This window comes from Lichenostomus cassidix, chromosome 1Ab, assembly GCF_008360975.1.
Source record: "Lichenostomus cassidix isolate B80296 chromosome 1Ab, HeHo_3.0, whole genome shotgun sequence".
NCBI lineage: Eukaryota > Metazoa > Chordata > Aves > Passeriformes > Meliphagidae > Lichenostomus > Lichenostomus cassidix.
Window position 1 is genome coordinate 8,166,386 of NC_139481.1, and position 16,788 is coordinate 8,183,173.

At 45.5% G+C, this 16,788-nt stretch overlaps 1 protein-coding gene across 3 annotated transcripts; it reads right to left on the bottom strand.

Annotated features, from left to right (window-relative positions):
* Positions 1–291: 291 nt before the first annotated feature.
* PRDM4 (PR/SET domain 4) lies at positions 292–16,368 on the bottom strand. Of its 3 annotated transcripts, none has more exons than XM_085049693.1 (11): positions 16,351–16,368; positions 14,224–14,357; positions 13,394–13,579; positions 10,585–11,379; positions 7,901–8,050; positions 6,577–6,716; positions 5,755–5,840; positions 4,661–4,788; positions 3,794–4,108; positions 2,500–2,668; positions 292–1,470 (listed from the first exon to the last, which is right to left on the bottom strand). In XM_085049693.1, exons 2-11 carry the CDS (start codon positions 14,354–14,356, stop codon positions 1,161–1,163), a joined length of 2,412 nt encoding a protein of 803 aa, XP_084905819.1. In that variant the 5' UTR covers position 14,357; positions 16,351–16,368; the 3' UTR covers positions 292–1,160. The 3 variants fall into 3 exon arrangements, with proteins under 3 accessions (XP_084905819.1, XP_084905820.1, XP_084905818.1); XM_085049694.1 differs by lacking the exon at positions 16,351–16,368 and adding an exon at positions 15,895–16,033 and having other exon boundaries at positions 6,577–6,695; XM_085049692.1 differs by lacking the exon at positions 16,351–16,368 and adding an exon at positions 15,895–16,033.
* Positions 16,369–16,788: the final 420 nt, after the last annotated feature.

Below are 16,788 nucleotides of genomic sequence, written 5' to 3' on the forward strand. Positions count from 1 at the left end.
GGGCCATTTAGGGCCAGAAGCAGAGCCTCTTTCCCAAGGAAACCTCCCATTACCTTGTCAGAGAACAGAGCACAGCTGAATCTTCTTTTGCAGCACAGCCAGAGGAGGGACACAGCAAATCTACTGTTCTTTAGCTGCACCACTTCATGGAGGTGCTGCTCCTACACATACCGTGTCCCAGGAAAGCTTGGGAGAGGTAGATTATTAAAAAGTGGTGTTATTTCTCTTAGCATCGTTATCAGAAATAGGAACGTTCCTTTTCAGCATTATGTAAAATTTTAAAAAAGAACATTAGAGAAGAGCCACATTTTTAATTATTTCAAAAGAAAACAACCAAATGTAATAATCTTCATTCCATAAATAATATTAGCAGCAAACCCTCCCATCATTCTAGGTGGTAAAAGGTTTACAGCACGAGGAGTAATATATACTGTAAACACTGCCTGATCATCTGTAAGCCCCTTCCTTACCGAGTCCATACAGTCTTTATCTCCACCTGATTCCATGGGCTGTGAGCTTGAGGGAGAAGAAGAGGCAATAACTGTTCTCCAAAAACCAATGTCTGATTTTCTGTAGTGGGGTAATTACTTTGTTTGGAAGTGCTGATTTCACTGGCCTTTTTGTTTTTTAAACCAAAAGGTTTTGTTTTGTTATAAGAAGGAAACCTGAGCATCGACAAATCTTTGCTTTGTGCCAAACCACATCCTTCAGTTAAATTTTAAAATACATCAACAGCCACCACCATTTCTTGCTTGTTTCTCTTCATGTCATGGCTTGGGCAGTTAAGGACAGCTGGCTTACAGGTCACTGCACTCACTCAGCTACATTTCTGGTTTGTGGCTCTTTGCTCAAAGGGCTATGCAAGGTGTGTCACATGTCCCAGCACTGGCTGGATTAATCTGAGTGATTTGCAAAAGAAGTATGCACAGCGTGTGGTAAAAAAAAATCTTGCCTCACATTTCCTTCTTAGCAACTCTTCACTGGTACGTGCATGATCCAGTCTCATTCAGTGTTCTGGCTACAGGTTAGAGTAAATGGTGGTAGTGTGGAGACCAAAACAGAAGGAAAATTCCTCACCTGACATACACTGGTGACTGGGGAAACAAGGAAGAGGGTTTTTTCCTTCCCTAGTTATAATATCCAAGAAAGTTTCCCTCTCTTCATTTGTGTCCAGAGAGAGCATCACCTGTTGAATAGACCCCATTGTTAATCCTACAGTCTTCAGTCCTCATAGAGTCTATTAATTCCTCCTCTGAATCCTCCTCCTCTTCCTCCTCTGGGGCTGACAGACTGGATGTGGGGCCTTTACATATTTTTAAGTGTCGAGTGAGGTGATATTTGGTTAGATAAGCCTTGGAGCATTTTTCACAGACATAGTCCCTCTTTCCTTCATGTGAATTGAGATGCTTCTTCAGGTGATTTGTCCTCAGAAACAGCTTGTCACACTTGGGGCACTTGATCTGCCGTTCTCTGCAAGACAAGAATAAGTGAGTTTGCTCCTGCCACAAGGCAGCTGGTATTAAAATGCTGATTAAGGTCCATGCTTTAGCAAGGACAGAGAAATTGCCCTTGATGGAAAGGTCAGTTTCCTTCCCACCTTACATTAAGGGAGGCAGGGAGGGGGCAGGGAAAAACAAATAAGAAAACAAGACTACTGCATGTTAACAACCTTCAGTCCATAAATGGTGCATTTTAACAACCTTCAGTCCATAAATGCTAAACAGAGGAGCTTACCAGGCTGCAACAAATTCTGTAATGACACTGCAAAATACCTCCCAGCAGTAGTGCTTCCTGGCTCAGGCTGTAGGAACAAGCAGCAAAGCAAGTCTGTGTGTCTGTCTGCCTCTCTCACTCATGCTGGCTGCACTACACTGTCTCCTAGGCAGCATGTCAAGCAGCAGTGGTTTCCAAGTGAGTACAAAAACCAGATGCTGAAAATGAAATAAGCAAAGGGACTTGCTTTGGGCAAGTAGCTTTTAAGGAAGGACCTTAGATTGGGAGTAAATGTACAGGATGAAGAGACTGTCAGAGCAAAACAGCTGGCCTGGCAGAGGGCTGTGGGCAGGGATCTGCCTGCAGGAGGAGCAGGACAGAGCAAGTGCTTGAGTGAGACCTGCGGGGAGGAAAGGGCTGGGAGGGGCTGCACCCCACCCCTAGAGCTAACAGGCAGAGTTCACAAACGAGGGACTCTGACAATAGCACTGAGAAGTTTATGTCTTCTGTGGTCCTTGAAAATGATGAACACTCCAGACTGCTATTTCACAAGACAAGGACCAAGCTTGGAATTTACTGTGTCAATGAAATATTGCAAACACTGTAACTCCACAACTGCAGCCAGCAAAACAAGGATTTTGTCCAGACTGACTTTGTAATTTCAGAGGATGAACCCATCCACGCTCCCTAAGCCAAAACATTTGCAAACTGGAGCTTCTTTCTGGGGCAGTTCAGCTTCATTATTCCTTGCACAGGCCAGTCCAGCAGCACTGAGAGGTCACTTACTGTGTGTGAGTGAGGACGTGCTGTTTGAGGTCCTGCCTCCGCATGAAGAGCTTCTCGCAGTAATCGCACTTGAGGTTCTTCTCCCCGGTGTGGATGACCATGTGCGACTCCAGGTGAGCCTTCTGCGTGAAGGATTTGTCACAGAGGGTGCAGCGGTAGTTCTTCTGACCTAGGAGCACACATGCACACCCACAGGTTGGCACTCAGCGTCCCAAGAAATGCAGGAAGCAAACAAGCCTGACTACTGCTGAAAAGTGAAATTTTACCCTGAGCAGGACTTGTTTTCTCCTGCAGTTCCTTCAGACTCAGCATAAAGGCCTATTTAGTTCCAATCTATATTTAGCTATGCATCTGGCTTCATCATTCCCAAAGCTTTTCATCCCCTACTCCATGCCCCCAAGCAAAAAAACCCATCTTGATACTGTTTCAAACCACTGATCCCCTAGTGTGATGCACCTTTCTGCACTTTGTCCTTCTAAACACCACTGCTGCTTGTTTCTCCAGTGCTCGTGGTCAGTCAGCCTTTCCTGTGAAGGGACGCTTTCTGCCTGCTGTCCACACCAACTGTGCCTCCCTGTTCTGGACATCAAAACACCCCCAGCTGGTCTGTACATTTTTCCACCAAGAGATTCAGGCAAACACTTTAAAAGACTAATCTTACTCAAGATGAATTCTTCATTAAAACAATGGTAGCTTTCTTTGTAATAGTAACCATGGTAACCATCTAGTTATTGTACATTAGTACATCCTTATCTCCACTGATTTCCCACAGGAATTGTATCTGATCCCTTACTGGAGCCCAACCACATTTGATGCACGGCATTGCTTTTGTCTACGAAAACAAGTTCTCTTATCTAACAAACACCCAGGTACAAACCTCACTGGCCCTTTGATAACTTCTATGTTTTATCCCATTTTTCCACTTATCAGTACTTCTTCTGTTATTCTTTGCCAGAAATAGTTCAAAACCCCTGCATGCTACTGAGTTCTCACAAAGTTTGAATACCACTTGAATCCTACCCCACTGAGTATTCTGTGATTGTGCATACCACATTAGTACTTGATCAGTTCATCAGAAGTCCTGACTACTGAGCCTACAGCTTCCTGTCCTTGACTTGAGAGCACTGAACTCCCAGTTTTATTCCTTTTCCAGCTTTGTAATTTGCATTTTGTGATCCCCAATGGGGAATATAAAAAAAAAAGAGGCAAAAATACCCACACTGTCTATCACTGGCCTGTAACTTGACCTTCATCCTCTCCCCATCCTCACAGAGGTAAAGCCCTCAGCCCCTACCTGTGTGGATCTTGAGGTGTGTCCGCAGGTTGCTCGGGTCACTGAAAGCTTTGCTACAGAAATCGCACTTGTGAGGCTTCATGCCCATGTGCCCCATGAAGTGCACGTGCAGCTTGGAAGGGGAGATGAAAGCCTGGGGGCACATGGAGCACTTCCACTTCCTCTCCTTGCCGTGGCCTGGCCCGTGGCTGCTGCTGTGGCCCTGACTGGGGAGGTGGTTGTGAATATGGCTGCTCAAGTGGGCCTTGAAGTCCGCGTAGGAAGCACATTCCTTTCCACAGTGGCAGATGTGCACATCTGGATGTTCTGGGACACCTTTGGGCACAAAAGCATCATTTGTAATGAGGCACAGGAAGGCCTGGCAGAGCAAGGCCAAGGTCCATGTTTATGTTTTGTCTGTGGTAGCAAAGCCAGGTGCAGAGATTTTCACCTTTGTTCTTTTCAGCTCCAGTGCTGCTTTCCAGCTGTTTTAGGGAGGTCATTTGAAATGTTTTGAGAGGCCAAACTTTGGAACAGTTTTGACCACAGCTCCACCAAATCTAAATAATCATAACCCAAAGTGAGGGAGGATGGGAACATCTTCAGCTCCAAAACTCCCTTAGCACTGGATGAACAGAACTAAAACAATGCTTTTTCTTCAGAACTCTGATTTTCTACTCCTGATCAGTGGAATTAAATAGGAAAATGTTTATTTTATATTATGGTACTCTCTAGTAATGAAATGTAAAAGGAAACTATGGCATGCACCAGTAAGAACTGAGAAGGAATATAAATGCACTCCCAAGTCCCAGAGCCCAGAGATGGCACTGAAAGGGAATTCAGGCTGGCTACTCCCTGCAAAGGCAACAAAAATGAGCTCTTTCTTACCAAGCTGTCGTGCATAGTCCCGACTGTAATAGAAGAGGAGCTCATGTTCAGGGGGGATGTCCCGAGAGGTGCAGAAGTAAATTTTTCCATCATGAGGATAAGCTACCAGGTTCTGCTCTTCCCGGTTCCTATAGCAATAACAAGAGTTAGGAATAAAAGCCCTCCAGAAGTCATGACTTTTTGAGAGAGAAAAGAAGGGGATTCCTATAAATAGGAAATGAGAGAACCTCAGTGCTTGTCAGCATATTATAAGAACTTTCGTGTCTGTCACTTCTGTGCTTCTTTATTAAAGGAAAGAAAAACTAGACCTTGAGAGCCAATCTGCTCCACCAAATGATGATTTCTCACACCACTTCTGAGAAAATTATTAATAGACATTGGAGTGGGCTGAGAGAAGTGAGTATATGATCTCCTAAAAATCTAGTAAAATCTATGGATTTTTCATATTAACCACCTTAAGAAATAGAGAAGGCATGACAGAAAAAATACCAGTAATGTCTTTAAAACAAAATTATCTTTAAAAAGTCCTCGAGGAGCATTTCCAAGATGTGGTCAGTATCTTGGATATGTTTGTTCCCAGTATCTGAAACCAGTTAAAGCTCTGCACCACTGCAGTGGAAGATTAAGCATGAAACTTCTTGACTCCTGCATATGGGAGCAATGAAATGAACTGCAGGAGAAACCTACTTTGTGTCACAGAGAAATAGGAAAGGTTTTGCCTTCTCAGTGGACCATGGATGGAGCAATACTTCATCTAGCCTAGATAGTTTTCATCACAGACTCCAGAAAGACTGCAAAGAATTCCTACAGCTTTTAGGAATAAGCTGTAAGAGCTTGGAACTTGGCCAAAAGAACCCAGGAACACTTCACTTTTAATAAAGCATTAAAATCAAAAGGACAATCAACATCCACTTCACAGATGTAACTAAAAGGAATGGAGCAGAGGAAGAGCAGTAACGACCTCATACACAGCAAGTTACTATACAAAAATCCTGGTTTAAAGCTTTAGAACAAGGGAAACAAGTATGTGGGCAGGTTTGTGGCTGCTTTAGCTCAGACTCAAAGCTACTTTGCACAGTGCAGGTGGCTCTCACCTGGCTTTGCGTACGAACATCATCCAGTTACACTCATTTTCATCAGTTGTGATGACACAGAACTCCAGGACACCATTGTGATAGATCTACCAGGTAAAACAAATGCAATCTTAGGACAAAACACAGTAATAAATGCAGTGAAAGCCAGCCCCTTTCTTTAGAGAGGATGTGTTTACCTAGAACAAACTAGGAAGTCTCCATTGCCATGACCACAGCCCTGTTTTCACTCTTTACCTTCCTCTTCACACAGGAATCTTGACCTCTCTGCTACTCAGCAGGCCAGAAAACCTGTTTATTATCATCTTTCTCACTTTTAAATCCCAGCAGAATTGCATTTCACTGCTTTTCTTACAAACCAAGTCTTGTGGATAACAATATCTGGGCAAACAGTACATGTTTTATTTATATAGATCAGATTTACTTTCTGGATGAAATGATGGGGAAAAGAAAGCTTTAATTTGCTTTCCTAAAACAAATCATTTATCACCTGGGGGAACCTTCAATGAACAGAGATAGAAAACAAACAAGTGCTGCCTAGTAACTCATACACAATCTCTGCTGCCACCCCACAAAAATACTGCAAATCACATACAGCCCTTTAAAAGGCATTAAAGAAATTTTTTGTTCTTCAGGACTGAATACCAGCATACTGCAAGGTATACAGCTCTGCTGTGCTGACACTCAGCATTAAACAATTAAACTGCATTACTTTTGACTTTTGGCAATTAAACTGCATTATTTTTGACTTTTGCTGTTACATGGTAACAGCAGATTCACCAGATAAAAGCTTGGTGGCAGACTTTGAGCTCTAACACCACTGACCTTCCAGATGTGACTGGCTGCTTTGTCTGTCCAGTCAGCCACCTCCAGAGAATGGCTCTGCTGCCCGATCAAAGGTCCAAAACACGTCCTCACAGGAATGGTTTCTCGTGTCCACACACCTATCATTAGAAGGCCAAAATCTGAAGAAATCAATTATTTAAACAACTAATCATGCACAATAAAGAAGTGGGAGGCTTATGAGATAATGCTCCAGAGGTAACATCTATGCATAAGATCATCAAAGCTTCTACTTCACATGTGAAACACACCTATGGCAGAGACAAGAACCACCACCACCACATGACACTACTGGGAGCCGCTTTGGTGTAATTACAAATATTTATTTGGTCAAAAGCAAGTAATTTACTCTTCAGTAAGCTATAAAACTAACATCCTAGCCACTTGTACCAATTAAAGTTCTCATGGCACTTTCTGCAGAAGCAGAAAATACTAGTTTCAGTAACTACATTTTGCCTACCTAATCCCCAGGAATTTCCAGAATTGTTGCTGGGCATTGTTAAGCAGCTTCTGCATTTCTCCCCAGAGGCAGCTGTATTTCTGTCATGGGCAGAGGGATTCCTGCATGTATATTATTTATTATTAAACATTTTTATATATATATATATATGTCTACATAGTACACTGAATAGCTTTTAGGAATAAACTGGAAACTAGTGCAGCTTGAAAAGAACTGATGTAATCTACTCTCAACAAGCAGCATCACTAAGCAAGTCAATAATCACATTCTTCTCTAGCCTTCAGATCCTTAGGGTATTGCACTGTACTCTTCGATTTCCAGGTGACAATGACGTGAGTAACAGTAACAAGGTCCACATCCAATGACAAGGTCACAGTCTACATGCCAAATGTAAATGAAGGGGGTGAAAAAAACAGAGGCACTCGTGATCAATACTCTAATGAGAGCACCCAGAAGGTAGCAAATCAAGCTGATGAATGAACAGACAGAAATCTCCTTTATTACTCCTAATTGTTACCTTCCCCCAAACTGCAATCGCTGCCATGTTTTCTTATCAAAGCTGTGCCAGGGCTGTTTAGCACGATAAAAATAAACACCATACCTTGGCTGAGCTTGACCTTATGAAGTGCCACACTCTGTGCCACCAGCCCTACAGTACAGCTGAAGTCTAAGCAGTAACCAGACCACAAGGAGCTCTTGGATCATATAAGTCAGGGTGATTACAGAAGGAAGCATCTCTCTACTGCAGTGTTTCTTTCCCACATTAATCTCCCCACGGTGTTGGATTTCAGGCAGTGAGTGTATTTCAAACTGCTGCAGGGAAGTGCACAGTAATAGGATCCTTACCCGCTTCAGCTCCCATGATGGACTGCCGGAGCAGCAGCTGCTTCGGGAGGGACAGCCTGGCTCGGCTCTCGATTGGGCTGTCAGGGACAAAGGTGACAGGCCCGTGATCCGGGCAGTCTGATGGGTACGCCTTGTCACACAGCGTGCACCCTGCGGAGACACGAGGGGACAGCAGGGAGTCAAAACATACAGCAGCTCCTGTGGTGCAATCAGCTCCCTGCCAACGTGCTCCTGCAAAGGCTGCTTCTGTCAGGTTCAACTTACCCACTTAGGAGCTTTTCCTCACAGGATTATGGACCATGTTGTCACAGTTAGGTGGGCACTGACACACACGTCACTGTTTCTATCCAATTGAGATCAAATGTGAGGATTTCCACATGCCTTCCTGACGGTAAGTTAATGACCTAGACTCCAGGCTATCCCTACAGGGGAATCTAGCAGTGGGACAGAGTCCACTGTTCATCAAAGCTACTGCAAAATAGATGATAGCCTCCCCAGAGCTGGTGGTAATGCTGGTGATGGAAGAGCCATTTTCACTCTGATCACAAGTGAAATGAACTCTGCCGGCAGAAAAATCTAAGACAAACAAAACCAAACACCTTCTAACTGGTTACATTTTTGCAATTAACCAGAAACACTTCTTGTGTGTAGAACCTCAAGGATATCCAAGCAAATGGGCCAACAAGGTCATCTTTCTAAAAATTTTCAAATTTGAACCACAAATCCTCTTACCTCCATTTAAATTCAGACAGTGTGTAAATCACAGCAGCAAAAACCTGACCTCACTGCTGCTTTGAAGGTCTCACTGCAGCAAACTCATGCAGTGTCAGTGTGCCACTGAATACAACAAAAACAAAAGCTCAAGAAGAATCAGTAGCATCGCTTTCCCAATCTGGCATTTAGCAGAAGTACTGTTATAAAAGAAACCAGTGAAAAGTCTTCAGTCTAATAAATCTGGGGAAAAGTACAGCATAAAATGCTCTCTACAGCAATACAACTTCATCAAGAAAAAGTTGAAAAAAACCCTTACATTCTACAGAAAGTGAAATATACTTCCCATTCCTGTCCTTGCCAAATAATTTTAAAAAAAAACAACCAAAACCAACAAAACAGTGATTACCTCTCTGATTTGGATACGCAGAGCTGTCAAGAAAGATGACAAAAAAACCCCTTTCTTAAATGTTTTGCAAACATCCAGGACTGTAGCAAAGGCACATTTTTTATTTCCTGCTTAGGTACAATAAAAAGTTTTCTGAAAAAGGCCTTGACTTGCCATTTCAGTGAGGAATAACTGCTAAGGGACTGAAAAACAACTCCTTGTCCTTGCTGACACCTGTCTGGACACACATTCCTGTTTATTCAGGTGAAGTTTAAACACAATAACAAAAAGTTAAAATTTAAACCTCCCCACGTCAAGAATCTGTTTTGCAAATCACCTGCAAGCACAAGGCATGCAGCAGCCATTTTAACATCCTACCAAAGGAGAGCATCGTCTGGAAAACAGCTTAGGACTATATTAAGTATAGCAACAAAAAGCTGGCACATCAAATCTCACTTTCAGGAGAATCAGACAAGTGATTTCACCACAAGGGTGTTGGATATCACAGTATTTGGATCATTATTTTTTCAACGTGCAACAGATGCTTGTAGGAACCTCCAAGTGCATTGACTGTAAAACTCCTCCTCTAGGAGTTGTAAATTCATCATAGTTCTATGCCCACCTGATTTCAAGTTGTATTTTATCCCACAGAATGAAATCTTAATAAATTAATCCAAATATCTGACTGACCAGACACTTTGCACTAAACTCCACCTCTTCCCTTGCTAACCAAGGCACTGCATCTTTCAATTTCTTAAAATATGTTCTGTGGGCAAAGCAAGCCATTAGGTTCTGGCAGTTGTAGGGCCAGACTGGATGAAGAGCAGCACTCAGCAGTGCTACCACAGCTAATAAAATGAATATAAAAGCTGGCCTTATGCTTCAGTGGCAGGAAGCCAGACATCCTGCAGGTGAAAGTTCAAATCTCTCTCCCAGCAAATGAGAACTTCTCAGTTCTCAAACACCACTCCTTGAACGATAACAGGATTGACAGTACAATACCCAGAGCTCCTCTCTTCCCATGACATGCACTAACCTCTGGGCTAAAGTCCTTTGATGAGAATAATTAGAAATATTATAAAGTTCCTTCCCTCTCTGCTCTTTCTTTCCTGTTGAGAACAACACTTTCATGATGATTGTTCATGGTTTAATATAAATTTTGTAAAGTCACATACTATCATATGCAATAATTATACCCATTTGATGAAAAGTATGACTTGTGGTGGTGTTTGTTGTGTTTAATGGAGTGAGAAGAATCACTTGTGATGTGACTTTACAAAAATAGAAGTCTCATTGCAAAGGATATCAAGCATATCCACCAAACCCAGAGCTTCATCAAGATTCAGCTTCCAACCTCATGGCAACATGGGAAATGGATATGCTAAAACATCCTACTATGTCTACTTCCAACTACTGTGGTTTCAGCACAGTTAATCTGGCACTGCACATGTCCCAACTTTTGGACTTGTTAAATAACTTGTTTTTTTCACCATAAATCTGTACGACCAGAAACAAGAGCCCTGCCACTCCAGACATCAGCTACATGACAAACCCTACCCCAAAAAAGCAGGAAATGTCCACTCACATATGGTAAACAAAGTTGCCATGTTCTCCTTGTTGGAATTGGAGTCTTCCATTTGCAGAGACGATGGGACAAAGGCAAGATTGTCTGCAGACACATCGACATGACTTGGCCCCATGGCTACTTCCTGACTTATGGAAGACACTGCCACAGGCTCCAGGCTGAGGCCCACTTCATGCAAGGCTACAGAGTCCAGGGAAGCGAGGTTGTGTGAGGTAGGGAGCGCCACACTCACAGAGTTGGTGCTCATGGCCACAGTATGAATGGAGTCATTTAGTGTGCTGTCCGACATCCCTGTCACCCGCCCAGCAATGTGGTCAGGCTCCATGACAACAGGGAGTTCCAAAGTGCTACCGTGAATGGGAATGACCCCGCCGTGTCCCACAGCATCCGACGGCAAGTTAGTCCCCACCGTGTCTACGGCTAAAGGCTCGTGGCTGCGGGAGCTGCTGGGGAGCTGCGTGTGATCCCCGGCTACATCGTCCATCGTGAGCTCCTCTGCCATCCCATCCGTAGAGATGGGGCTGGTGACCCTCGAAACACTCTCCATGGTGATTGTAGTGTCCAGTGCTACCTCGTGGCTCTCACTGGGATGCAGGTTTTGAGGACCGTGTGTGTTCACTGTGCGGGAGTCCATGGAGACGATCCCTGGCTCCAGTCCCACGGTCCCACCGGGCTGGTAGGGATCCAGGGATGAGGGGTTGTTGGAGACTGACAATGCTGGATTGCTGTCGACATTTATAGTGTTGGGATGGATGTACTGAGGTGGTGGTCTGTCAGCCAAGTAAGATAAGATACCTGATAGGACGAGGGAGACAAAGAAGGGAGTGAGATTACATCAGTTTTTACATCTGGAATAAAAATTACTCAAAACACAGTAGACTGAGATCCAGATCCCTCAAGACATGTTCTCTACATTATCTCCAACTCAAATCCACTGATTATAAAACATGGCTCACAAACACATGCCCGCCCAAAACTCTTGTCAAAGTACCACCTGACAACTAATTCCGAGTTTCTATCCAACAGAACAAGTCTCTAGTTATTTCTCAAACTCTGAACAGTCAAGTTTCTGGCAGAATTCCACCTAGGCTGCTCAGTACAAAGACCGAATGAGAAAGATGTTCTTCACATTTTAGGCTTAATTTTTCGTTCCCAAGAAATAGCTCACAAAGGATGAAGGAGTACCAGTGGAATCTATAATTTGGTAATTCCTGGTTCATCCTTGCTAGAAGCAGAAACAATTCTCCAGGACACATAATTTTTGCTTAGACAATGACTGCTTCCTTCCTCTAAGACTAAGTGGCCAACTGTCCATCTCAGAGGTCATCAACTGCAATTCTGAAGGACAAAGACAAGTTCTCTTATAGATTTCATGAGTCATCTGCTCTGTTGCCTTACATGAAAGGATGTTGTTTCTCCTAAAACAACAGTTTGGTTGGATTTAAATCAGAAACCCTACCATCTTTTCTGGGAGTTCTGGGAAGCTTCTCAACATCCAACAACCTTGGAATTTAAGATATGAAGAAACACTAACCTGTATTTACATACTCAAAACAAAACAAAACCAAACAAACAAAATCTTTGGAAGAAATACAACAGCACATTCAAGTAAACATTATTTCCAGCAGAGACAGAGGCAGATTTTGCAGATTCTGCCAGATCTGAGTCAGCATGTCTCTTTTTTAGCCTTCAACCCTATGAACCACGTGTTCTGTGAGAGCTTTGCATTCAAACACATTTATTATTACAAGAATGCAAGCACAGATACTCTTTCTGCAGCATAACTATTAAAAATAACTAAGCCAAGAAACGAACAGTTTAATTTAATCAGCTGCATCAAATATTTCTGCGTGCAATGCTCCCTTGTGGCCTGGACATGGATGATCCTTGAAGGCAGCAAGACGACTGCCAGAAGAACCCTGTGAAACATCAGACTAAACACCACAGGAACTAGGAAGATTATTCCAGCTCAGAAGAATGGCAAATACCTTTGGTCCTAGTGCACAGTCTCCTTGTCTACTTCTAGCAGGCAGTACAGTTACTCCTAAGCAGCTGGGAAGTTCAGCCATAAATTAACAGGTAACTGCACAAGACCTGGGCTGGTACAGTTTATTCCTAACCCAGGCTGAACCAACAACACTCACTGAGTCACCTTGAAGAAGTTACACTACCCCTTCCACCCTATCAATTTTAATTACAACACAAAACCAGGACTGTATTTAAAGCTCTAATTTCTATGTTTTCATATACTAACATGTAAAATTCTACATTTGTACTCTAAAGTATGTGTGCAAAAGGAATCAAGATAGAAGTCAGTGTGTTAGGACTTTGGAAATCAACCTTGAACAAAAATGAAGAAAAAATGTGCCATGGGCTAAATGGGTGGGAAAGTGCCCAACTCTGCAGCTGATGGCTTGTCCTCTTTTGAGCTTTGAACTACTGTGACCTCCCATTATGCATATATTAAATATTGCTTCAGACTACAGGAGAAGAAAAACAGAAGCAACTTTCAAACTACAAGCCATTGGAGATAGAAACCAGACATGCTTTGTTTTCTATTAATCCTAAAATCAAAGCACGAGGAGCAATCAAAGGTTAGGTTTAAATAGAAAATGTCCTGCAATTCTTTTCGTACACAAATATAGAAACAGATACCTGAAAACAAAGGTGTGTAAATGACACAACAGTCTCCAGGCAAACTCAGGGAAATTTCAGTTCTGCAAAACTGTCAATCCTGCCTGCTTCAGGACAGAAATAGACAGTTCTTAAAACAGTTTCTGTTCCCATCCATCAGCACCAGAGCACTTACCAGGTAGAATGTGTCTGAAATAGCTGCTCTCCAGGTGCGGGTATGGTGGTGGAGGTAGGGTGTAGTTTCTCTCTGGTATACCACACATCACTCCTCGATCCCCAATACCCATTGGGAGCATCAGAGACAGAGCAGAGGGCAAGGAACTCAAGGAGGGGCCCAGGTTTGGAATTGCAACAGGCAAGCCTGCAAGAGAAAATGCCCATTTAAATTCAACGGAATTACTTGAGTCTATGAACACATGAGCTAACAAAGAGATTACTAATTCCTCAGAAGCTCTTGCCCTAAGGAAATACAGCATGGTACTGTCCAAGTAAGGTGCCAGGCATCAAAGAAAGGATCAGTTATCACAGCACTGAGATGCATGCCTGAATATGGCTAGATCTTTTTTGGATACATTTTGTAGGGCTTGCTTCAACTTTATATTTGTAATGGACTTCTGTCTGTACAGCCCCCTGGAAGGAAGACCTGTAAAAACAGCTTTGCTTTGCAGGTGAAAAATTATTTTCACCTGAGAGAAATCAGACATAGATGGAAACAGATTTTTAGCTACAGTTCTAATTTCAAAGGATTCTGATACTACTCACCCACAGTGCAAATCATTCCATTAAAACAAAATGAGGCTCCCACTAAGGCGTAAGTCTGATAAGCACTCGTGCCTTTTGCTTTGCCCATCTAAGCAATGATTTATGGCTTCCCCTTCCCCAGCTCTGCATCATTTCATACCTAAGATATGACTGGCTACCAGAGCAAGCAGTTTTGACCATTCCTGTGACAGCAGAACACAGAGCATGAGCTGCAATACCCTGAGTGGGATCTGCCCCCATTACCTGGTGCTGGTATGGCGTTGTGAGTGGGTGATGCTGCCAAGCCCAAGTGACTTCCAGAGACTGGCAGGGCATTGCTCACAGAGGAGGAGGTCAGCTGGTCCATCCCTACAGGACTCAAGTTCATTTCATTCATTCTGGAGACAGAGAAGGAGCAGGAAAAAGAAAAACAGATGCAAAAGCATTCCTGATTACTGACTGTACTGTGGTGAGGAAGGGTTGAGCAAACAAACTCAAAATCTGATATTGGCATGTAAAAACCCTGCCTTAAAATGCTAAGCATAAAATACATCAGCAACTCACACTGTGATCATATCATGATCAATATATATTGATCATATTAGATGGCAATAATCAGGATTAAAAAACAGTTCAGAAAGACAAATCAGACCATAGCTTTTTCCTTGCCATCCAGAAAACAAAGTCTTACTGCCAGTAATAAAAGCCACTGTGATTAAAGTATTGTGAACACAGATTCAATTACAAGCTGAATGTCACAAACACTCCCAACAACAGCACCTGGTTTATATTTCATTAATTCTGGACACCATATCCACATTCAAAAACCAAATTCTGGTGGAAAGATCTGGTATTCAAACCAGTAATGGACACAAAACCTCTAACTCACCATCAGTTTGAACCAGGCCAACAGTGACAAGAGCTACCACTGCAGAACAGCTATGGTACGGTATTAACAGACTGCCTCAGACTGGTTCTACGTGCTCCCATCCCATTTAAAAGTGGCACCATGGATAACATGTTCTTTCAGGGCATCAACCGGTGGTTCCTGAGTACCTGCTCGACTCAAGAGGCACACACCACAGTACCTGCAGGAACCACCCAACACCCTAAACACTCAGCCTCGGCAGAAACCATGTCAGCTCGGATCACATATGTCCTCTGGGGTCTCAAGCTGCACACGCAGCCCAAAACAGTCCACAGGGATGGGGACACCAAGGAGACACGGTCTAGTCACAATTGTCACAACTCTGAAGCCCTGCCTGACCCACGCTGTGCCCACCCTGGCCCTCCTGCCGTACACCCGGTGCAGCCAGCAGTTCTCAGGGCCAGCCAGCCCAGCTGTCCCCACAGCAGCCACACACACAGCATCTCCGGGCTGACCCAGGCCTCCGCATGGCCCTGGCGAGCAGCAGGCCCGAGCGCTGCAGTGCTGATGGAGAGCCGGAGCTGGGGCTGCCGCTCCGCTCAGAACGGCACCTCTCGTGCGGGAAACACGGCCGGATGCACCCAACTCACGCAAGTTAACAGCACAGCACCTCAGCTTGGAAGGGCCCCCAGGGAACATCGAGTCCGCTGCCAGCTCCTCGCAGCCCACTGACACCCGGCGGGCTGAGCCGCACCAGCCGAGCCGCCGAACTCCACCGGGGCTGTGCCCACCTTTAGCACCACTCACCCGCCCGCCCTGCCGGCCGCCCCACCTGCGGCCAGCGGCAGCTCCGCAGCGCCGGGCCGAGGGCTCCGGGTGCCCCAAGGGGCAGGGATGACCCCGGCCCCAGCGGCCGCTGAGGATGGCGATGCCCGAGGTGGGGAACCCCCACCCTCTCTCCGGGGCCGAGCGGGGCCTGCGGGCGGCGCCGAACGCTGGAGGGAAGCCTGCCCGCTCGCCCCTCGGCTGGGTGCCCCGCGGTGCCGCCCGCCCCGCCCGGTGCTCACCTGGGGTGCATGGGGCCCGGCGGCGCAGCGCCCGCACCGCATCAGGGCCCTGAGCCCCGGCCCGCCGCCTGCCCCCGGCCCCGGCTCCAGCCACGGCTCCGGCCCCCGCCTCGGCCCGGCCGCAACCCCCAGCGCCGCCGCCGCCTCATGGGCGGGACCCGGGCGGCGCGGCCCGGCGGGCGGGAGGCGGAGGGAGCGGCGATGGCGGAGGGAGGGCCGGAGCTGTTTCCGCCGCCGAGCGCCGGAGCCAGGAAGCGGCAGCACCGCCCCGGGGCTCGGCCGATCCCGCCCGGCCCGAGCCCTGCCCGCGGGTTCCCTGCTCGGCCGGGCGCTGCGAGCCTTGCCGTGGTTTCCCGCACGATATTCCCACGCAATCTTCCCAGCCGCCGCACTGCTTTCTCATCGCACCCGCCCGTCTGCTGGCATCACACGGCTGCGTTTTGTCTCCTCCCGTACCGTCAGCCCCGCTGCCTTCTGCACATCGCCGTCCAGTTCTGATCGATCGCGTGTGCAATTCCGGCCAAGGTGGCATTGCGAAGGGGTCTCCTGATGTGTGCCAGCCGTTCTGTAGCTCGCTTTCGCCTGCCACACGTGGATACTCATAGCTGCTCAATCCATCGCCACGTTCCTCCGGTGAACAGCTGTTTGCTGAAACACTGTAGTGTGATTTGGGAATTTGCTTGCGCCTGGCATTGCAATGATGCCTCATTAAATGAGCCGTCCCCCGATAGGATGTCTGCCCAGGAGGAAACTGGAAGTATTTTTCTGTCTGCTCTCTTTTGATCTAAAGAATCTAAATTTGGGATCTGTAAGGATCATTCCATGATGTAAAGAGCCTAAATATAGAGGTCATTCTAGTTCAGTTCAAACCTATCGGTTCTTCTAGGGGTGGAA

Excerpts from the sequence above, each read along its gene's own strand:
- PRDM4 (XM_085049692.1), bottom strand. Across the intron at positions 5,841-6,576 it reads CAGCCAGTCACATCTGGAAG|ATCTATCACAATGGTGTCCT; the intron begins GTCAGTGGTGTT and ends TTTACCTGGTAG. Across the intron at positions 2,669-3,793 it reads ACACCTCAAGATCCACACAG|GTCAGAAGAACTACCGCTGC; the intron begins GTAGGGGCTGAG and ends GTGTGCTCCTAG.